This window comes from Ursus arctos, unplaced genomic scaffold (assembly GCF_023065955.2).
Source record: "Ursus arctos isolate Adak ecotype North America unplaced genomic scaffold, UrsArc2.0 scaffold_18, whole genome shotgun sequence".
Taxonomy (NCBI): Eukaryota; Metazoa; Chordata; class Mammalia; order Carnivora; family Ursidae; genus Ursus; species Ursus arctos.
This window is the reverse complement of record NW_026622852.1, coordinates 34,191,821-34,215,967: the sequence shown is the minus strand read 5'-3', so window position 1 is coordinate 34,215,967 and position 24,147 is coordinate 34,191,821. Positions and strand designations below refer to the sequence as shown.

Genomic DNA, 24,147 nt, shown 5'->3' with positions numbered 1-24,147 from the left:
TGAACCCCATGTCTTACTTTGACTTTTCCATCAAGTCATGGTGCTTTAGAGAGAACGAGAGAGCAGTCCACAAATGTGATCCTTTGATATTTTTAGTACGTGCAAGAACAACATAAAGAGTGTGGCTCTGCTTTGTAGAATCTTGAAACTGGAAGGGTTGCTAGAAATGACTATTTCCACATGTCATTTTGAACTTTTATTTTACTGGTGGAGAAGATAAGACCCAAGAGGGTGAGCGTCGTGTTGATGGTCCACAGTGATTCAGCGCTCAGGTCAGGCATCAAGGCCTCGTGATGCTTGCAGACAACCTAGCTCTTCATGTACTGAGCACTCTCACCCCATCCCCTCCAAACCCCAATTCCGAGCTCATTTTAGAACATAAAGGGAATCTTGCCATTCTGCACCAGACTCTGGGCACACTGAGCATCACACAGAGACTCCTTCCCAGGCCCGTGTCATCTGGCATCTCCCTCCCTCCACCACTCATCTCCCATCACTCTCCCTCCTACCTCATCCTGTCCCAGCCACGCTGCCTTCCTGCTGTTCCTCAAACATGGAGAGCTCATTTCGTTTCAGGGGCTTTGTACCTGCACTTTCTATCACCTTTGCTTGTAGTGTTGTTTCTCCCCAAATCTTTTCCTGACTCCTTTCTAAGCTTTTATGCCTTGGGAGAAGGTAGTAGTCCCTCTTCTCCTGATTCACTGTCCTCTTATTTTGCTTTATTTTTGGCTGAGTGACGTTTGCTTACTGCCGCATTCCTCTACAAGAACGCAAGCTCCGTGAAGGCAGGGACTTTGTCTTGTTCACCCCAGACTCTCAAATATGCAGAACAGTGTCTGGCACATAGTAGATGCTCAGTGAATATTCGTTGAGTGAACACGGGAACAAGAAAGCAAATGCCGGCAGACTGGATTGACTGGAGTTTGGTATCTGAGCATTTAGGGCCTCTTTGTGTTCTTTCATCCTTAACTGTAAAGTGAGTTTCACTTACGTGGTCTGGGGAGATCAAACAAATGGTGAGGGGGTGGTTGCGTGTTTGCGGTGCTTATTGGTGGGCGTGTGCTCCTGAGGCACCAGGAAAGGCCAGGTCCTCTCGGGTGATGCTACCTTTGATGTCCTCCCTTTGCAGAGACATGCCCTGCTCAGTGGGGGAGGAGGAGTGGACCACCGCCCCAGTTCCCCAGACCATCACGGACCTCTTCCAAAAAGGAAACTGGATGATGGAGAACCCCTCACCCACCTGCCAGTGTAGCAGTGACAAAATCAAGAAGATGCTGCCCGTGCATCCCCTGGGGGCAGGGGGCTGCCTCCTCCACAAGTGAGTCACTCTCCATGTGACTGAGCAGATGGCGGTGCAGGGTAGGCTGGGAGCTGCTGCTTGGGAAGAAGGAATGGCTGACCTGTCATGTCAGGGGGTTGTCTTTCAGTCTTGATCTTCATTCTCATCTTAGGGAAAAGCATGTGAAAAAAAAGCATTTTGAAGGGAAGACGCTGGTCCACAAGTTTCTATATCTTAAGCTTGTTTCTCTATTTTGAAAAGTCAGCCTACGTTACTTACTTTTTAGTTAAAACCAGATCACAACACTGAGGATCCGTGGGCTGTGGAAGACCCAGTCTGGCTTCTCCCACTGAGTTAATGTGACAGAACATACTCTGACAGGCCCGGCTTCATCCCTGCTTCTGCCACAGATGAGCTGGTGACCTCAGACAGGCCACTCAGTTCTTGGGCCTTTTTCCTCACCTCTGAATTGCCCATAAAACCTCTGTGGGTCTTAAAACTCTGACAGTTTGTGAGACTGTGAGTCTGGGGAGCAGTTCTGAGCCTTTTTTCTGAGAACAGTTTCAGGAAGAGGCTTGCTTGTGATCTCCCTCTGTTGCTTCATCAGCATCTGGTTGCAGGGTGAGGACCAGCAACTGTAAATAGGTGCGAGAACTTAATGAAGTCCTGGTTACTTCTCCTTAAAATAACCGTGAATCTATTCATCAGTATAACTCCAATGAAGAAAAGAAGTCACTGGGCATGGTCAGTGATACTGCTCCCTAAAAACCTTTGTGACTATGAAGACTCATATCCCACTGTCTATTGTTCAGTAGTTCAGAATAATTTCCTTGGGGACATCTTGGCTTGGCATAAGTGAATGGCCAATGCTGACAGCTGAATGGACCAGCGTCTGTGTTTGGCTGATGGCAGTGCCTGAGCCCTGTGGGCAGGGTCTGGTCACACTGTGGTCCATGTTTGAGGGACATGTGTCATTGCTACCCATTTTGTTTTCTGCCCCAACTGTGGTTCATAAAGGCACATGTGCTTTCTTTACTTTAAATTTACAGAGCTTCTAGTTCAGTCATGTTATTAAATATGGTGGTTTTTAAACTGGTTTAATTCAAAGTATGAGTCTCCTATTCCAGTTATACTTTTTCCCAAATCACATTCCCAGAGGGTTGTATGGATTCCAGGACAGTTTTTTAGTTTTCACTTTTTATATGGACCTGACAAGGACTTGGATTGAAGAAATAGTATTAAAACTACCTATTTTCCTTGTTTTTCAACCCATTTGTTTCTTGGCGCTTTGAAGGAATAAGTGGGACTTGAGAAGAAAAGGAGTCCTTGAAGTCCATTCATACCTCCTGGAAAATGAGATGCCTTATGGCTGCCTCAAAACTTAGCTCTGTCACTACTTCCAATTTTTCCTCCCTTGCCTTTTCCCCAAGAGCCAGTACCCACAGTACTCTGAGCAGTGCAGAGTGGGACCCCTAAAGTGCCCTCATGCTAGGAAGGATCCATGGCTTGTCTATCCAGCCCTCTCTAGCCTACTGTGGTCAGTGCCCATCTGTTTGCTATGGCTCCCCATCTGCTTGCTTGAGACCCATGTTCAGGCCTGAGCTACCAAGTCTAGAGGAGCATCTGAGACGAATAACCACTCCTTCCTCAATGTGTCAGATGCCAGAGTCAATAATCAGGCCCAGGTCCCTTCGCTATCTCACTGGAGTTTCTATAAGCCCCTATAGACCCTTTCTATAAGAGTCAAAAGTTTGCCAGAATCCATTAGAGGTGGCTGTGATGTAACTTCCACAAAGTCTAACTTTGAATTTCCTTTGAAGAGGAAATATCTAAATGAAACACGTACATACTCCTGTGGTATCTGCTGCTGAGTGGTATTGTGTTCCACACTGTCTGTGTTTCATGTCAGGCTGTTATTTAGGTACGGTGGGTTTTCCCTGGTGACAGTAATTCTCAGTCACCTCCTCTGAGTCAAAGGATTCAAGAAACACTTGAAGTTGGCCAAGGTACTTTATCTATTCCAAGACTTGTCAGGAAAGTGGGCCCAGAGTTGCTGGTATGTGGGAGTCACAGTAGGTCAGTCAGATCATGTAGCAGCTTATTGTTTAGGACTTTTGCATACAAAGCCATCACTGGTATTTAGTGAGCTTGTGTCAGCCAAGACTGAGCTACTCTGTATATTTAGTATTTGAAAGTGTACATCCTGTATATGGAGCATGGCAGTTATTCTTTCTCTTATTTCCTACACGGTATCAATATAGGTCATTAGGAATTTTATACAAGACCCTTTGTAATGGGCTTATAGAACCATTCTTATAACCAGAATCTTAGAATTTCTTTTCTTTTTTCGTTTTTTTTTTTTTTTTTTGGAATTTCTCTATTAGATTGCTATGCTATATACTGTTGTTTTAAATTTATTTACAGCTGGAAGAATTTAACTTATTTAAGTAGTTTCACATTAATATTTCTGTACTTACTAAGTTTTCAAGCCACAGTGTGTGTGTGTGTGAGAATTTACAACCTGCTATTCTTATAAGGTCAGGAACAGTGGACCAAAGTGAATGCCAATAGGCCATTCTCAGACTTCTTTCAATAGTTTCATTATGGTACAGGACATTTTTTTTTTTTTTTTTTAGGCTTTATTTATTTACTTGAGAGAGAAAGAGGAGGAGAGAGCACAAGCACGGGGAGCAGCAGCAGGAGGGGGAGAAGCAGGCTCCCCACTGAGCAGGGAGCCTGATGCAGGGCTCAATCCCAGGCTACAGGATCATGACCTGAGCGGAAGGCAGACACTTAACCGACTACTGAGCCACCCAGGTGCCCTGGTACTAGACTAGAACTCAGTGAGATGTTATGGATTTGTTTTTCAGATTTTTGACTTGAAAATAATCATGTTTAAACTCTGAGTAAAAGAAATGTATTTATTTATTGAACAGATGTTTTTCCCTGGGCTATTCATCAGATATTTGTGTGTGTTTGTGTGTGTGTGTCCTCCTTGATTGTGTTTTCAACTGCATCAGTGACTCCTCAGATCCTCACTGACTTTCTCTCTCCAGGAAGAGCATGTCAGTGGACATCCTGTGTCCATCTGTGTTCATCAGATATTTGTGTGTGTTTGTGTGTGTGTGTCCTCCTTGATTGTGTTTTCAACTGCATCAGTGACTCCTCAGATCCTCACTGACTTTCTCTCTCCAGGAAGAGCATGTCAGTGGACATCCTGTGTCCATCTGTGTTATCTCTGAAATGTTCTTCGTCTCAGCCAGTGTTGTGTTCCTGATCCAGGAGTGGGTCAGTGAAGCTCATGACTGCAGTTCATGAGCAGTGTAGATTGTCCTCTACTGGCTCTCCAGTTTTGTGTGGGATACGGTAAGAACACCCATCTGCTGCTGCTTTCTAAATCTCTGTTGGGGCTATGGATTGGAAGAAAGAGCCCCTGTCTCTTCTAAAAGGGTTCTAGCTAATCTAAAGATGAATGAAAAAGGGAAAGGCAGAAGCAGCTGTATATTTTCATGACACAGAACTGATCTTATGCCAGAGAGAAAAAAAGTCAGTCTACACTGACTGCAAGTAATACCACTGTCACCTAATTTGCTAAGTGACAACTTTTCAAAGAAACACTAAGGTAGAAGACTCTTAGTCAAAACTCAAAACCTCTCTGATAGGTTTTTACCTCCAGAGTTAGGATGTTCTTTGCCTTACTAGGAATTTATCTGTCCTTTGAATTCTTGAGGACCAGATAAGTGAGAGGTGAGTATTCTTCCTGTTTTTCAGTTTTCCCTCAGATAGCTAATAATTTACTATGTTGTATTTGCAATATATATTAGAAACATAAAATCATATAGCTGTAAATATAGACTACCATGAGAGCTTGCAAGTACCAAATCTAGTTTAAGAAGGCTGAGGTACTCAACTAAAATAAAAATTAAAGTTTTTTTTTTTGTAGGAAAATCCTAATACATCTGTGACAGTACCAATGAAATTCTCCTTGTGGGGTTATTAGCATGCTATTTACTTGAAGTAACTTAATACTTACAATAAAGACAGTACATTTATTACTGGCTCATTACCTTATAGCAACACAATAGTTCCAGGTAAGAGGATACAAATATAAAACACAATAAAAAGAATCAGAATGTATCTGGAGGCTTTTATTAGGGCAAACATTTCCATAACCACAAATATCTCATTATCACAGATACATTGTCCCAAGTATCTTTGTTAAATAGTAATCCAAGGTGAACTAAAAGTTAGCAAAATAAATTGTAAATGAAGACATTTCAGCATATAAACCAATGAGTCTTCAACAGTTTTTAATATGAGGATCTAATAACATTATTTTTCACATAAATAGTTATTAATATAAAAACCAAAATTAGTAGAGATGATACAGATGATATTGTACTTTTCCATAATAAACATGTTTAATATTTTTATGACTCTCATTTAGTATTACAAAATAAACTTTACTGGACAAAAACTTTTAAAATTTCAGAAAAATAGACATGAAAAGGTTGACAATGTATATAAATAATTTAAAAATATTATCATAGGCATGGAAATGTGACATAATCATTTCAACATAAGGAAATGCTATAAAAGCAGGGAGTTGTCAAAATAGAGTACAAAAGATATTCTGAAACAAATGAAAAAAATCAAGATCTTGTAGGAATGACAACAATTTTTAATGTATGACAGATACTGAAATGCCAAAGGGAAAATGAACAGAACTATTTCGTCATGGTGGAGACAATGGACAGAGGTAGCTTTTAAAAATGCAAAGGACATAGCAAATTAACTTACCACCTCCTTCAAATAAAAATAAGAATCTCTTGGGAGAATTTAAGCACCATTAGCAGACGCATCTTATAGCAGTTAATGAAATGCTTCGTATTTCAATGGAAAACTATTTCAATGGTGAAAATGACATAGGAATCAGAAGCATATTCTGCTGAGACTCAAGGAAGTTAACACTCTCCCGAACTGGAAAAAAACATTTCATAAGAAGGCATATAAAGTTAAAAACCAAATCAAATTTGTTATGAGAATAATTCATGCCTAGTGAAATAGCTTACCAGCTGCCACAACCCTGGGATCCTCATGAGACTGATGTCTCCCAGCTGCACGACTGTCTGCACTCTCATTCCACCAAAGAACATGAACTGCAGAAATAAACCAAAAATAGTTTCTAAAGACTATGGCGTTACTACAAGTAAGAAATACAGAAAAATTAATCAGAAACATTAAGTCTTGTTGTTTAAATCAAAATAGTGAATATCCAAAAGGTAAAATTAAGTATGTTAGTAGTAAGATTTCAGAAGGGCTCAGAGATTTGGCAGAGAAATTTATAAATTAATCAAACTGGTTTTATAGATGAAGAAACAGAAGGCTCTAAAGGGAAAGTAAATAACACACTAAACACACAATTAAGTCTAGAATGAGGCCTCGTGACTTTCTAATACCTTTTAGTTTATTTAAAAAAGGAAGATTATAAAATAATTGTGTTTACTACTGAAAATTTTGATGATACGAAGAAGCAAAAGTAGCGTAATTTTAACCACCTCAAGAGAACCTCTATTGACATTTAGAGCATTTCTTTTAAACAAATGAGTAAAATCAAATTGGGGCAAGCTATATATTACACTTACCAATAGATTTTAAAAAACCAATAATGCGTATTTCCCATGGTAGTAACCTTAATTTTTAACAGCTATGTGAATTCCTCCCTATAGATATAAGAACTTTTTATCCAAACCCCTGACCTATTAGATTATTATTTTATTTTTGAAATATGGAATAAATGTTTTTGTGCATAATATTTTACAAATTTTTAATAACTACAATGTAAGTATGTTAGCTGTATAGGAAAATGTGGATAAAAAGAGAAAAGAGGAGTCATTTCTATACCACATAGAAAAAAAAAACTTTTATATTTGCTGTATCTCTTTCCATATTTATGTATATACATATATGTACTTTTATGAATATGTATTTATACACACATAAACATGTAAATTTACAGTTATATAAATACATGATGTAGATGATACATATTTTTTTCTGGATTATATGCATACTACATAAAAATGTTCCTTTATTGTAAATAATACTGACATAAACTTCGTTAGAGCAGCATCTATATATATATCTATAATAACAAAGTTGATGACAACTACTACTAATATTTATTGGGTGTTGATTATGTCAGACCTGGTTTTAAGCATTTTGCATATATTAACTCATTTAGTCTTCACAATAATTTTAGGTGGTAGATTATTAGTATCATCATTTTATGGATGAGGAAACTAAGGCACAGTGAGGTTAAATAACTTACCCAGGCTCACAAAGTTCTAAGTGGTGAAGCTGGGATTCAAACCCAGGAAGTCTGGATCTGAATATTCTCTTAATATAAACTCCTAAAATTTAAATTCAGAGAACCAGAGTATATCTTGTGTGTGTATATATATATATATATATATACACTTACAAATATACAGTGTATATGTTATACACTGTCCTCCAGAAATGAAGTACTCAGCATATTACCATTCTCCTAGTACACTAACAATGAATTAAGATTAAAAAATGTGTGCGCACACACATTTTCTTTTCTTTTTTTAAAAGATTTTATTTATTTATTTGACAGAACAAGAGAGCAGGAGAGCACAAGCAGTGGAAGTGGCAGAGGGAGAAACAGGCACCCTGCTGAGCAGGGAGCCTGATGTGGGGCTCGATTCCAGGACCCTGGGATCATGACCTCAGCTGAAGGCAGTCACTTAACCAACTGAGCCACCCAGGTGCCCCTTCTTCTTTTTTTTTTTTTTTAAAGATTGATTTATTTTAGAGAGAGAGCACATGTGTGCATGAATGGGGGGAAGGGCAGAGGGTGAGGGAGAGAGAGAATCTCAAGCAGATTCCCCACTGAGTGCGGGGCCCAGTGCAGGGCTTAATCTCATGACCCATGAGATCATTACCTGAGCTGAAATCACAATTTGGACACCTAACTGACTGAGCCACACAGGCGCCCCAAGATTACAATATGTATGCACACACATTTGCATAATTTTTTCTTGCAAAAGTTATACATGTCCATTATAGTAAATTAGAAACTTAAAAAATCTTTAATCTCATTATTTAAATATGGCTATATATTTTGTGTCATTTCAAGTTTCCTTCTTGTATAACTAAACACACCTACATATCCATGCATATTTCCTTAATATTGGCAAAAACAATTCAAAAAATTAAGGCTTTTTGCCCAGGGCAGCCCCAGAGTGGCCTCTTACAACACAGGAACTAAGCCCTGCCCACAACTGGCAAAAAGTGCTATTGCAGACAACTGGACTCCAGGCAAATATGGCTCAGCCACAATAGTAAGGTATATGCAACACACATAGGAAACACTCTGGAAGGGGCAGGTTCTGGTGAACAGGTGACACTGCACTGCAGAGCACTACATGACCTCTTCTTCATAAGGCCATTACTTGCCTAACACATAGAAAGAGACACAGAGAGACAAAATGAAGACACAGAAGAATATGTACCAAATGAAACGACAGGACATAATCCAGCAAGAGAACAAAATGAAATAGAAATAAGCAATATACCTGATAGAGAATTTAAAGTAATGATCATAAATATACTCACTATGCTTGAGAAAGGAGTGGAGGATCTCAAAAAGAGATAGAAAATATAAAAAGAACCAGTGAGAGATGAAGAACTCTGTAAATGAAATTAAAAAATACACTAGAGGGAATATATAGTAGATTAAAGGGAGCAGAAGAATGGACCAGTGAGCTGGAAGACTGTAATGGAAAACAATAAAGCTGAACAGGAGAAAGAAAAAAGATTAATTTAAAAAAATGAGAATAGGTTAAGGGAACTCAGTGACACCATCAAGTGTAATAACATTTGCATTATAGGGATTCCAGAGAAAAGAGAGAAAAGGGGCAGCAAATTTATCTGAAGAAATAATAGCTGAAAACTCAAGGAAACAAATCCAGGTTCAGGAGGCACAGAGAGTTCCCAACAAAATCATCCCAAGGAGGTCCACACCAAAATATACAGTAATTAAATGGCAAAAAGTACTGATAAAGAGAAAAATTTAAAAGCAGCAAAAGAAAACAAAACAGTTATATATGAGGGAAACTCCATGAGGCTATCAACTGATTTTTCAGCAGAAACTTTGCAGACCAGAAGAGAGTGGCATGACATACTCAAAGTGCTGAAAGGAAAAAACCTGCAACTGAGAATACTCTATGCAGCAAAGCTATCATTCAGAACAGAAGGAGAGAAAAAGAGTTTCTCAGATGAATAAAAGTTAAAGGAGTTCATCACCAGTAAACCAGCCTTACAAGAAATGTCAAAGGGGATTCTTTGAGTGGAAAGGGAAGACTGTAAGCAGGAGTAAGAAAAGGAGGAGGGGAAAACATTTCAGAGGTACATATAAACTTGATAAAAGTAGTAGATTGATCACTTATAAAACCAGTATGGAGGTTAAAGACAAAGCGGTAAAATCAAGTATATCTATAAAAATCAGCCAAAGGATTCACAAGGAGATGTAAAGTATGACACATATACCTAAAATGTAGAAGGGAGGGGAGTTAAGATTTAGTGCTTTTATAATGGGTTCAAACTTAAGTGACCATCAACCTAACATAGACTGCTATATGCATAAGATGTGTATATAAACCTAATGGTGACCACAAATAAAAAAAACGGTAGTAGATATACAAAAAGTATAGAGAAAGGAATCCAAGTATATCACTAAAGAAAGCCATCTAACCACAAGTGAAGAGAGCCAGAGAAGGAACAAAGAATAATAATAAATAAAAAAAAGAGTAAGTTACAAAATGGCAATAAGTACATACCTATCAATAATTACTTTGAATGTAAATGGACTAAATGCTCCAATCCAGGTGACTGGATAAGAAAGCAAGACATCTATATGCTGCCTAAAAGAGACTCAGTTCAGACCTAAAGACACATGCAGACTGAAAGTGAAGGGATGGGAAAACATTTATCATGCAAATGAAAAGAAAGCTGGGATAGCAATGCTTATAGCAGACAAAATAGAAATGGAAACAACACTGTAATGAGACATAAAGGACACTACATACTCATAAAGGGAACAATCCAACAGGAAAATGTAACAATCATAAATACTTATGCACCGAACATGGGAGCATCCAAATACATGAAGCAGCTATTAACAAACATAAAGGAAGTAATTAATAGTAATACAATAATAATAGAGGACTTTAACACCCCACTTAAATCAACGTCTAGATCATCCAAACAGAAAATCAACAAGGAAACAATGGCTTTGAATGACACACTGGACCAGATGGGTCTAGCAGGTATATTTAGAATATCCCATCCTAAAACAGTGGAATACACATTCTTTTAAGTGCACATGAAACATTCTCCAGGACAGATCACATGTTAGGCCACAAAACAAGTCTCAACAAATTTAAAAAGACTGAAGTCATACCATACATCTTTCCCAACCACAATGCTATGAAATTAGCAATCACAAGAAAAAGTCTGGAAAGACCACAAATACATGGAGGTTAAATAACATGCTACTAAACAATGAATGGGTCAACCAAGAAATCAAAGTGGAAATCAAAAAATATAGGGAGACAAATGAAAATGAAAACACAAGGGTCCAAAATCTTTGGGATGGAGTAAACGCTGTTCTTGGAGGGAAGTTTATAGTAATATAGATCCACCTCAAGAAGCAAGAAAAATCTCAAACACCTGAAACTTACACTGAAAGGAGCTAGAAGAAAAGGAACAAACAAAACCAGAAACCAGTAGAAGGGAATAATAAAAGATCAGAAATAAATTAAATAGAAACAAACAAACAAAAAATAGAACATATCAATGAAACCAGGACTAGTTCTTTGAAAAGAGCAAGAAAATTGATAAACCTTTAATCAGACTGTTCAAAAATAGAGAGGATTAAATAAAATCAGGAATGAAAGAGGAGAAATAACAACCAACACCACAGAAATACAGAGGATTAGAGAATATTATGAAAAATAATATGCCAACAAATTGGACAACCTAGAAGAAATGGATAAATTCCTAGAAACAAAAGACCTCCTGAAAATGAATCAGAAAGAAACAGAGGGGCGCCTGGGTGGCACAGCGGTTAAGCGTCTGCCTTCGGCTCAGGGTGTGATCCCGGCGTTGTGGGATCGAGCCCCACATCAGGCTCCTCCGCTATGAGCCTGCTTCTTCCTCTCCCACTCCCCCTGCTTGTGTTCCTTCTCTCGCTGGCAGTCTCTATCTCCGTCAGATAAATAAATAAAATCTTAAAAAAAAAAAAAAAAGAAAGAAACAGAAAATTTAAGCAGACTATAAAAGTGATGTAATTGAATCACTGATCAAAAAACTCCCAAAACACAAACGTCCAGGACCATATGGCTTCACAGGTGAATTCTACCAAACATTTGAAGAAGAGTTAATGACTATTCTTCTCAAACTATTCAAAAAAATAGAAGAGGAAGGAAAGCTTCCAAATTCATTCTATGAAGCCAGCATTACCCTGACACCAAAACTAGATAAAGACACTACAAAAAAGAGAACCACAGGCCTGATGAACTTAGATGCAAAAATCTATAACAAAATATGAGCAAATCAAATCCAACAATACATTAAAAAAATCATTCACCATAACCAAGTGGGATTTATTCCTGAAATGCAAGGGTAGTTCAATATTTGCAAAGCAATCAAATGATACATCACATCAATAAAAGAAAGGATAAAAACCATATGATCATATCAACAGATGTAGAAAAAGCATTTGACAAAGTACGACATCCATTCACGATAAAAACCCTCAACAAAGCAGGTTTAGAGGGAACATATCTTAACATAATAAATGCCATATGTGAAAAACCCAATGCTAACATCATACTAAATGGTGAAAAACAGCTTTTTCTCTACATTCAGGAACAAGGTAAGGAAAAAGAGGTCCACTCTCACCAATTTTATTCAACATAGTACTGGAAGTCCTAGCCACAGCAATCAGACAACGAAAAGAAATTAAAGGCATCTAAATTGGTAAAGAAGAAGCAAAACTCACTATTTGCAGATGGCATGATACTATATATAGAAAATTCTAAAGACTCCCACCAAATACTACTAGAACTGGTAAATGAATTCAGTAAAGCTGCAGGATACAAAATCAACATAAAGAAATCTGTTGCATTTCTATACACAAATAATGAAGTAGCAGAAAGAGAAATTAAGAAAACAATCCCATTTTCAATTATATAAAAAATAATAAAATACCTAGGAATAAACTTAACCAAGGAGGTGAAAGACCTGAATGCTGAAAACTATAAAACACTGATGAAAGAAGTTGATGATGACACAAACAAATGGAAAGATATTCCATGCTCATGGATTGGGAGAACCAATATTTTTAAAATGTCCATACTACCTACCCAAAGCAATCTACAGATTTAATGCAAGCCTATCAAAATACCAACAGCATTTTTCACAGGACTAGAACAAATAATCCTAAAATTTGTATGGAAGCACAAAAGACCCTGAATAGCCAAAGTAATCTTGAAAAAGAAGAACAAGACTGGAGGCATCATAATCCCAAATTTCACGATATACTACAAATCTGTAGTAATAAAAACAGTATGGTACCAGCACAAAAACAGATGCATAGATCCATCATAGATCAATGGAACAGAACAGAGAGCCCAGAAATAAACTCGTATTTATATGGTCAATTAATCTTCAACAAAGGAGGCAAAAGAAAAAGACACTCTTCAATAAATGGTGCTAGGAAAAATGGCCAGCTACATGCAAAAGAATGAAACTGCACCACTTTCTTTCACCATACACAAAAATAAACTCAAAATGGATTAAAGACCAGAGGTACCTGGGTGGCTCAGTCAGTTAAGTGGCTGCCTCTGGCTCAGGTCATGATCCCAGGGTCCTGGGATTGAGCCAAGCATCGGGCTCCCTGCTCAGTAGGGAGCCTGCTTTTGCCCCTCCCCTTTGCTCATGTGCGTGCTCTCTCTCTCTCTCTCTCGCTCTTTCCCACTCTCTGTCTTAAATAAATAAAATCTTTTAAAAAATGGATTAAAGACCTAATTGTGGGACCTGAAACCATAACTCCTAGAAGAAAACACTAGCAGTAATTTCTCTGACATTAGCCGTAGCAACATCTTTGATATGTCTCCTAAGGCAAGGGAAACAGCAGAAATAAACTATTGGGACTACATCAAAATAAAAAGTTTCTGGGGTGTGTGGGTGGTTCAGTTGGTTAAGTGTCTGCCTTCTGTTCAGGTCATGATCCCAGAGTCCTGAGATCGAGCCCCATGTCAGGCTTCCTGCTCAGCAGGGAGTCTGCTGCTCCCTCTCCCTCTGCCTCTTCTCTGGCTTGTGCTCTCTCTTTCCCTCTCTCACTCTTGCTCTCAAATAAATAAAATCTTTAAGAAAATGAAAAAAAATAAAAAACTTCTGCACAGCAGAGGAAACCATCATTAATACTAAAGGACAATCTACTGAATAGGAGAAGATATTTGTAAATGATATATCTGATAAAATATATAAAGAACCTATATAACTGAACACCCAAAAAACAAATAATCCAATTAAAAAATGGGCAGAAGACATGAATAGACATTTCTCCAAACAAGGCATACAGATGGCCAACAGACACATGAAAAGATGCTCAACATCACTCATCATCATCAAAACAAATCTAAACCACAATGAGATATCACTTCAAATCTGTCAGGATGGCTAAAATTAAAAAAACACAAGAAACAGCAAGTGTTGGCAAGGATGTGGAGAAAAAGAAACCCTCATGTGCTGTTGGTGTGAATGCACACTGGTGCAGCCACTCTGGAAAACAGTATGGAGGTTCCTCAAAAAATTAAAAATAGAATTACCATAGGATCCAGTAATTCCACTACTGGATATTTACCCAAAGAATATGAAAACATGAATTTGAAAAGATACGCACCCCTATGTTTACTGCAGCATTAATTATAGTAGTCAAGCTATGGAAGCAACCCAAGTTCCATTGATAGATGAATGCATAAAGAATTTGTGGTATATATATATAACGGAATATTACTCAGCCATAAAAAAGAATGAAATCTTGCCATTTGCAACATATGGATGGATATAATACTAATGGATATAATGCTAAGCAAAATAAGTCAATCGGAGAAAGGCAAATACCACATGATTGCACTCATAATGGAATTTAAGAAACAGAACAAAGAAAAAAAGAGACAAAGAGCCCTGACTCTTAAATATAGAGAACTGTTGGTTGCCAGGGGGGAGGTAAGTGGAAAGGTGGGTAAAATAGGTGAGGGGAATTAAGAGTACACTTATCATGATGAGTACTGAGTAATCTATAGAACTGCTGATGCACTATATTGTATTCCTGAAACTAATTTAACACTGTATGTTACTTATACTGAAATTTAAAAAAATGAAAAATTAAAAAAATGTCAAATATAACAGGTAAGCCTTTTTATTTATATTGCCAATTTTTTGAGGGAAAATGAAGCAGATATGAACCCAAAAGTTTAACTCATTTTTCTCTGACCTATCTAATACCATATCTATATAATGTATCCTTATCAGGTAAAAACTGGCATCTCATTGTTTTAATCTGAATCTTCTTTAATACATTTTTAGTAGTCATCTGTGTCTACCTTTGTAGAAGTATTTATTATTTATTTATTTTTTGCTTTTTGATTTCATTTTAGGTATTTTGGGAGGCACGAGGTTTGACCTTTGTTTAATAAAATCATCAGTTTATTCTCTTTTCCCTTCATAGTTTCTTCATTTGCTTTTTGGCTTAGAAATATTGTTTCCATACACATTATTAATTAAATTCATCTGTACTTTGTTTTAGTAATTGTATGAATTCAATTTTTTAACTGAAATCCATAATCCATCTTGATTTTATTTTAGCATATTGTATAAGATATGCATCTAATATTTTTTTCTCCTCTTCATATATTTTCCAAATTGAATATACATCTATTACATATATATTAGTAGAGGTTGGCTTCCTGAGCCATGATTAGCTCAGTTTTGGATATGTCAGGTCTGAGATGTCCATTGGACATACAGTGGAGAAGATGAAGAGGCAACCGGATAGTACAAGTCCTTCAAATATTTATGAGCTGTTCTTAGTCATTTATCCTTTCAGGTAAACATTACAAACATTTTTCAGAGTTTGCCACAAGAAAACTCTCTGAAATTCTGACTGGAGTATCTTTCAACTTTAAAAATTAAAGATCCCAAATAGGTATTTTATTAAATTAATAAACCACATGCTTATATCATATATATATTACATATACTTAGTGGAAAATGGGTAATTTTTTTTCTTTGGGCTTGTCCATGTTTTTAATATTTATAATAACTACATATTACTTTTTCACCCCTAAACAATCTTTCTAGCCCAAGTAATGTTATTTAAAAAAAAAAAAAATCACAGAGACATCTGAATGGTGCAGTTAAGTGTCTGACTCTTGGTTTCTGTTCAGGTCATCTCAGGGTCTTGAGACTGAGCCCTTCATTGGACTCCACACTCAGTGTGGAGTCTGCTTAAGACCCGCTCTCCCTCCACCCCTCTCCATCATTCTCTCTCGTGCATGTGTGCTTTCTCTCTCTCTCTAAAAATAAATAAATTTTTTAAAAAAATTCAAGAAGCACAAACTTCTAGTTGCAAGATAAATAAGTTTTGGGGCTGTAATATACAACATGATGACTACAGTTAACAATTCTATATTGTATACTTGAAAGCTAAAAGAGAGTAGATCTTAAAAGTTCTTATCATAAGGAGAAATAATTTGTAACTGTGAGGTGATGGATGTTAACTAAACTTATTGTGGTGATCATTTCACAACATATAAATATATCAAATCATTATGTTGTATACCCTAAACTTCTATGTCGATTATATCTCAATAAAACTGGGAAAAAAGGAAAAAAAAATCATTAAAAGTACATTAGGAGGAAAATAAGGTGATGAAAGAAATAGGTGACTTTTTCAGGTTCCTTCCAGTATTTAAAATTTTATCATTTTGATGTATCAGGGAAAAGAACAGTTTAGTATTTAAAAAACTTTATGAGGTGAATAACATTCTTTTTTAAAAAAATATTTTTATTTATTTGAGAGACAGAGATAGTGACAGAGATAGCGAGAGAGAGCACGAGCAGGGAGGAGCGGGAGAAGCAGGCTCCCAGTTGAGCAAGGAGCCCTATGCGGGGCTCGATCACAGGAGCCCGGGATCATGACCCGAGCTGAAGACAGACACTTAACCGACTGAGCCACCCAGGCCTCCCAGGTGAATAAAGTTCTAAATAAGATGTAAAACAGGTTTGCTCAACCCTTAAAATTACAAAGCTAAAACTTGGACAATAAAAAATAAAATATACTCCATAATAAGAACAGAGACAAACTGATCAAAGGAACTTAATGTGGATCACCCATATATTTTGCAATTTCATAAGAAGAAATAGACAACTGTACCTCTGTTGAGCACTCCATATTCTGCATGGAACACTCCAACTAGTTTTGTGTAGCCTCGATTGATATGAGCATGAACTGCCCTTTTAAATGGGTCACCCCACAGAGCTGGCCCACCAGGTTTCATCTGAAAAGTAGCAAGTTCATAGATTCCTAGAATAGGGAGAAAAATAATTATTTTATAGAACACATTCAAGCAATTTCTAATCAAGTTCAGTTTGCTTCCAGTGGAAGGCTAACTATATATATAGATTTTGAGGATCATACCCACATACATGTTTATGTAGACATATTTACTAATAATTTGCATTGTTTTTCTTTGCTTTTATGTTTAAAAAGTCCTTGTCCCAGTTTAAGGGTCAGTTGTTAAATTTATCATACAGAACAAACAAAAATGGATGGAATCTATAGTTAAGGTATTATCTAAGCTATTTTTAGAATATAAAATTTGTCAGTAAAAGTTAGTGAGAATTTATGATGCAATAGTACTTTTTAGTTGCCTGAGTCATATTTTTATAAAAGAAATGAATAAAGGACGTATTTCCAGTCTCTTACAGTTCTATTCTTCTTACCAATTTCTACCAATTTATCTCTCTCTATAATTTCCCCTGTAAGATTCCATTTCCAACAGGAACAGCAAGCAAATAATGAACCTGAAGTGACTGTCTCCGAGTTCTGAGGAAAAAAATAATTCTAAAAGAGATGGTTTTATTACTCCTAAATATCCAGGTAAATATTTGGAAAGCATTTTACCTTCTGGATGGAAGTATAGACCAGGTGAAGAGAAGGAAACCAGGGGACAAGTAGATTTAGAAAGTGAAAGAAAAACATGCAAAGTTACTGAAGAATCATGAATAACACAGAGGAAAAGAACTAAGATTTGATACTTTCTGAGAAGCCAACTAGTTCATTTAGTTAGTGCTGAAAGCTGAGGGGGAGCTAAGAGGGTAAGTTTCTAAAGACTTTTCAAATCTCTTATAATCTAAAACACACTACAAAGTTGGGAATAATGGGGGAAATAAGACAACATTTAAATTAGTTTGCTTTTGCTAATCTGACCTTTGTTTAAAACTGGACTGAGGTAATAATTTCTTTAAGTCAGCAAGAAGTGAAATCAGCAAGAAGACAAATCTTTAGGAATTACTTTCAAACTGAGAAATAAGAAAGAGGAAGACATGAAAGTTAAGACTATAGTAATACAGCTTTGCAGTGCAGTTAACTCATTCCTAGTCAGTTTTATAAGCAAATATATACTTAAGATTTAAGATTAGTTGTAGTTTATGGAAAAATACTTTTATATTTAAAAGTTTATGTTATTTTAAAATTATGACAAAGTATCACATAGCATCCCTCACCTACCCACAGATGTGTTCTCTGCTCCCAAGGCCCAACTTCTCAACCTTTACTGACCATGTTAATGTTTTCTATAATATAGCTAAGCTTTAAGAATCAATAAGATACCAATATGGAAAAACACTTCATTATTTAATGGTCATTTCTTAAAAAGACAAGCTAAGAGCACAATCTATTTTTATCTGAACAATTAACATATGTTCCTATATTAAACAAAGATTAACTTCTTTTCCATTAGAATTTGAGTTTTTATAGCTTAAAATCTTTAATGTTTTCTCTATCGGAATCAAAAGTGACTAAGGGGGAGGACTTACCTTCTTTTGGAGGCTTTTCTGGTTTGCACCATGGCACCAAATAAGTAATCTCACTCTCTTGTTTATCAATAAGAGCCAAATTTGGAATGAGGTATTGTTCTTGCCATTCCTTATCTTTGGCCAATGCTTTCCGAACTTCAGTTCGATGAGCAAAATTATCTATGGGAAAAGGAGTAAGAAAACCAAAAATTACTGATTTAAGATCACCTGTGTTTCTTCTGTTTCATTCAGTTCACCATGTGTTCATCAAGGGCACAGAAGGACACTGTATTATATCACTAGAGATAACATACAGATGTGACATCTGTCTCCCAAGTTTCTCGTGGCCTGAAAGGGCAGTAGAAATGTAAACAACTAATGCTAATGTCATGTAGTGGGCTTTACAGACTCTACCACTTAGTAGGCAGTTAGGTTAACTCATGTTAAGGTATTAAATCTTTCTGTGCCTATTTCTTAATCTGTAAAATGGGGATAATGATATAGTATCTCCCTCTAGTGTTGTTAAGATTAAATGAATTAGTAAACAAGAGGAGCTTACAACAGTGTTTGGCACCTCCTTAGAACTCAAAACACATTAACTAGTCTTATTAATTTAATCGAGGCATTTAAATTATAGTGGCAGTTTAGGGTATTTTTCTATGGTGGTCGTGGTGATGGGTGATCAGGTCAAGATACACCTTGAATTACATTTAACGTAAATGAAATTAAGATGCACTTTGACAGCTATTGCTTTGAACCAAGAGCTTCCAAAGAAATAGTGCTGATTCTCTTATTGTCATCCCTTCTTTTTTACTCAGTACTATTTCTCTTCTCTGTTTCCCAAACAAGTACATATATTTGTTAACATATGGGCCTAGTACTACATTTAACTATTAAGGCCTCATAAGACTAATGGTAAAATAGTTTTCTATGGTTTATGCTGAGGATAAGGAATAATATCTATCCTAGAGCTTAAGTAAGTTTTATCAGGACTGTACAAGCAGTTTTTTGTTTTTGTTTTTTTTTACTGAGATACAATTCAATTGGTGGTGCATTAAAGCATAAATTGTGTCTTAATGGGGTTTGTTCTACTACAGTTGGGAAGACCCCTAAACTGTGGACATGGTAAGTATAGAATGAGCACTTTTCACATTAAAGTATTTTATGACTATTAACTTTGGAAACAGATGACCAAATACTAAATGAAATTATTAAAAGCTTTTGGATATCATGATGTACTACTGTGGACTTCAGGATAATTAGACAATGGAGTAACAAACATTCTTGGGATTCCAGTAACCATACTCCTTCCTCTACTAAACCAGGGGTGGATCAGTTTCAATATGGGAAGAACTCTAATTCCTTTTCCTTTACTTCCCTAAACTAGTATAATGACAGTGAATTCCTTGAAACTCTGGGGTATAGAAATAAAATAAAAGTGGTCCAAAACCTAACAGATTTATTATATCCTACAGAAGGGTGAAGCCTTCAAAGTTTACTATCATCTCCTATTACCTTCTATTTCACTAAAGTCCCTAGACATTTGAATAATTTCTGTTGAAACACTGATATCCCCTATAGCTTCAAAAAAAAATTCTACTTTGCTTTTATGATCTTAAGCCACTCGGGTTCTTGCAATCACTGCTTTAAATTTTTTATAAACCATCTTTACAAAAAGCTATTCTTAACTTTCCCTAAGAATTAGAGTGTGGTTCATAATTTTATGACTTGAAATCTGAGATGCCATTTTCTCACTGTCACATTCTCATATGCTAATAAAAGGTTCCAGCAATGAGTTACTATAGGTATACCACTGGGAGGCACAATCCCTTAATTTATTTTTTAGTATTGCTATTTAAAAGTTTTACTTCACCTGTATGTATTTATAATAATATGTATGTATTTATAGTACTATAGATCCAAGAACTAAGTCACTAAGTCGTGGGTAACATCTATCAGAATGAAAATCTGTACTGAATACTTAAGCTGATGACTCATACTTAAGCTGATGACTCATACCATACTTCCAAATATGAAACACTTTATTCATTCTGCCTCCAAATTCTACACTCCAGTATCCAACCAATTCAGAGTGAGCTGTCCGAAGATGAATGTTTTTCTTAGTATTTTCCAGGAACTCATTCATCTTTGAGGGCTTAAGATAATAGGTACGAAATTCATAGAGTGTTCCATCGTATTGTCTGGGGCCTGTAGCAAAGGATGAGCACACCTGAAGAAAGATAAGGCAAATTTAAATATTTTGGGAAGGTAGGGTTTATAATATTATGTTACAACCAAATCTGAATCTGGAAACAAGGGACAGTCAGTAGACTAACAATCTGTACTTCTGTGGTCCTTTCTCCATAGATAATTTGTTTAGAGAGATCAGTAAAGTGAACTACTTTTAAGTATTACAAATATATAGATACTATGTCCTTGTAGGTTGTCTACCTCTAGTTGCTTTTCCATGAGAACGTTCTTCTAAGAAGCCATTGGGGCAATTTCTTTACCCAAAAACTACAATTAGGATCCTAATAAGTTTTGCAAATAGTTTAATTATCCCTTATTTAGTCAATATTCCATCTTTAGTCAATATTATGTTATAATTAAACATTTAAAACAATTTTATAAAATATACAGTATTTTGGCTGGCACAATGAAAATGTGTTTACTAGCAGAAAATTCTTTTTTTTCTTTCCTTTCTCTCTCTCTTTTCTCTCTCTCTCTCTCTTTCTGGGTTCTTGAAATAATGGAAATTGCTGGTCAGGTCAAAGTATTTCCTAAATCCAATGAAGAAGACCACTGGTCAAAAAATAGGATAGAGGGGCACTGGGGTGGCTCAGTTGGTTAAGCACTGAATTCTTGATTGCCACTGAGGTCATGATCTAAGGGTTATAAGATCCCTGCCTCTAGCTCTGTGCTGAGCATGGAGCTTGCTTAAGATTCTCACTCTCCCTCTCTCTGCCCCTGCTCACTGTACTCTCGCTCTTAAAAAAAAAAAAAAAAAAAAAAGGATAGGAATTTAATGTAATAGGAAACTATAACCTATCCAATTGCATTGTAATATAGTCATAGAATGTGTAAAGCTAGAAAAAGGAAAAAAAGTCAATGAGTCACAATTGTCTGAGTCATTGTTTTGTTTTGTTTTTTTAAGATTTTATTTATTCACTTATTTGAGAGAAGAGTGCACATGAGCCAGAGGTGGGGGGTGAGAGTGGGGGTGGTAGTGCGGAGGAGCAGAGGGAGAAAAGAAGACTCCATGCTAAGGGTGGGAGCCAGAGGTGGGGTTAGATCCCAGGACCCTGAGATCATGACCTGAGTTGAAACCAAGAGTTGGACACTTTAACTGCCTGAGCCACCCAGGTACTCTTGAGTCATTATGTTTTTAATTATAGATGCAGTCTGAAGAAGGGCATTTAACCCACCCAGTTATACCATGTTAATGGAAATGCTTTTTAAGAACCATTAGTTCCTTTTGTAATAGTCATATATTCACTATGCAAATTTTTAATTTGGTTCTCTGAGTGAACTGAACTTTCAGTGGGAAATGCTTTGCCAGAGATTATCCTCTGTGTGTTTATATGTGTATATATCCACACAAATACAGGTACATAAACACAGACACAGTCATATGGTATTCTAGTTTACAAATCCATCTTACATAAGTTTGGTTAGCATGTGCACATTTCCTAAAGCTGATTACACCAGCATAATCTATTATAACAGTTTTCATACCTGTAAAGCTATAGATGAATTTTGGGCTTATGCTGACTACCTGATACAACAAATCAAAAGCAGTAGACTTCTTGCTCTGACGTATATATATATACATATATATATATATATTTTTTTACAAAGCACCATAGTATATGTATTTTACTTGTGTGTAAGGCTGAATTATAATCATCTATCTTGAGCTCATCCCGTTCATGTCTATGATGAGTTATATTCTTATTGTCTGACTGACATTTGCCATTGAAAACAATTGCAGCTGCCCCTACGTTTGGCAGACATTCTTTTTTGTGCCTTTTTACTACTCTAATAACAAAATGCTATGCAAATGAAAACTGCCTAATATTATAGCTTAAAAATATTATAAATAAAATATAAATGTATAAAAAATAGGCCAATGGGGTACTTGCGACAATTGCTTTTGTTTTTCAAGGAATTTGTATTTGGAGAACAAAGTAAGTGATCACAGGCACACAGTTTTATTGTTTTTTGCAGAAACGTACAAGAGGAAAGCTCAGGGAGAGGTTAAGAGCAATGAAGCAATGAGATGTGTATGTGTGTGTGTGGGAAGGGGTGAGGTGATTTTTGTTGAGGGACACTAGAACTATGCAACCACAGTACAGGACCAGTATGCTAGGGAAGGAAACATGAGTGCTTCAGGCTCCCTGATCTCCAAAAAAAGGCTCATTTTGCGCAGCACTGACTTCCAATTCACTTATGAGAACTGGCTGACATTTAATAATCAAAGTTCAGAATAAAGTTGTAAGGAATAACTCTTGGCCCTGCCCCACTAGAGTGAGAATCAGTTAAGATTAAAGACTGGATCGCTAATCTTGAGTAACAGGCCATTGCTGGTTCCTCAGTCTTCAGCAGAAAGTCAGTCTCTAGAGTAGTTTCATCCCCTTCCACTTGTGACCTTCCAGAAAAGTACAAGCTAAATAGCAAAGGAAAAAAATCTGTAGATTCACAGAATAGGCCAAGTCCCGACAGTGAATCACAAAAATCTATTGTGTGTTTTTCTCATCTAAGGTTAAACGTGTTTGTTAACATCCTGCTTGCCAGGAGGTTCGTGGCCCTGCCTGGCTGAGACACCGCCCGCAGGACGCTCCACCACCAGGGCCCTGCCCTCCTCTTCAAGGTTCTCTGCAAAATGCTCGGAAGTTGTGTACATTTTGTTTAAACGGTGGAGGCCGGTTTTTTCGCCAGCCTTTGGCTGACCTATTTCTCCTGTACCTTTTGTCTGGAGGGGGCGGTGCTTGTCAAACGACAAAATCAATAGGAAAGGTTCGACTAGCAAGGACCAGGCACTGGCCCCAACGTGGCAAACGCAGGGGCTGGAGCTTCAGGGGTGTCCTAAGGGCCGCCTGGCACCTAGGCCAGAAAAACCGTGTTTGCAGTTGCTCCCGAATTGTCCGGGAGGCGACACTGGCCACCGGACCTCCTCCGAGCTGCGCCCCGCTTCCTCCCGCGCGTCGTGGGATGCCCCGCCTCCGGGGCCTGGGACAACCACTACAACCTCCCCGGTGGCTCCACGCCCGCAATCTGCACAGGCGAACCGGCTGGGCGCATGCGCGGCACTCGCGGCACTCGCGTCTCTGCGAGCAAGTACGGTAGCGCATGCGCGGGGCCGCGAGCTCCACGCTGACGCCCGCTCCCCTCCCCCAGGGCACGGCTTGGGCGCTTCTCCGCGGCCGGTACCTGAGGCGCGAGCGTCCGCGCAGCCAAAGCCCTAGTCAGGCCGCTTCGGAAGACGAGCATGGCGCAGCTTCGAGCGCTGGGAAGGACAGCCAGCCGGTACTCTTTCTTAGATTCCTCCCGTTAGGGCTTACCCTCCTGGAAAAGAGCAGCGACCGGACTCCTGGCGGACGCAGTCTGGGGCGGGACTCAGCTGCGTCAGCTCCGCCTCTGGTGCCGAGAAGTGCGGCGGCACCGCCCCGACCGCTCGCGTGCTCCGTGGCCCA

General features: G+C 37.5%; 2 protein-coding genes across 2 annotated transcripts in view; one reads left to right on the top strand and one right to left on the bottom strand.

The window, feature by feature from the left end:
- The window catches only part of LOC113260371 (phospholipid-transporting ATPase ABCA1-like), a 13,835-nt gene extending 4,712 nt beyond the window's left edge, over positions 1–9,123 (top strand). Inside the window, exon 4 of the mRNA XM_026506107.4 lies at positions 1,130–9,123. Within this exon, the coding sequence (XP_026361892.3) occupies positions 1,130–1,322 (193 nt within the window). The 3' untranslated portion in view covers positions 1,323–9,123. The remainder of the gene's footprint in view (positions 1–1,129) is intronic.
- LOC113260370 (protein NipSnap homolog 3A) lies at positions 5,413–24,147 on the bottom strand. Its single transcript, XM_026506105.4, has 6 exons — positions 23,885–24,147; positions 20,474–20,684; positions 18,476–18,634; positions 16,812–16,961; positions 6,352–6,438; positions 5,413–6,259 (listed from the first exon to the last, which is right to left on the bottom strand). The coding sequence occupies exons 1-6, from the start codon at positions 23,942–23,944 to the stop codon at positions 6,183–6,185; spliced, it is 744 nt and encodes a 247-aa protein (XP_026361890.2). The 5' UTR covers positions 23,945–24,147; the 3' UTR covers positions 5,413–6,182.

What these genes read in the sequence shown, in the direction of transcription:
- LOC113260370 (XM_026506105.4), bottom strand. Translation starts at nt 23,944, where the DNA reads ATGCTCGTCTTCCGAAGCGGCCTGACTAGGGCTTTGGCTGCGCGGACG. An exon ending in CGCGGACGCTCGCGCCTCAG is followed by an intron (nt 20,685 to 23,884) that starts GTACCGGCCGCG and finishes ATCTTTCTTCAG; the next exon opens with GTGTGCTCATCCTTTGCTAC. An exon ending in GTTTCATATTTGGAAGTATG is followed by an intron (nt 18,635 to 20,473) that starts GTATGAGTCATC and finishes CTTTTCCCATAG; the next exon opens with ATAATTTTGCTCATCGAACT.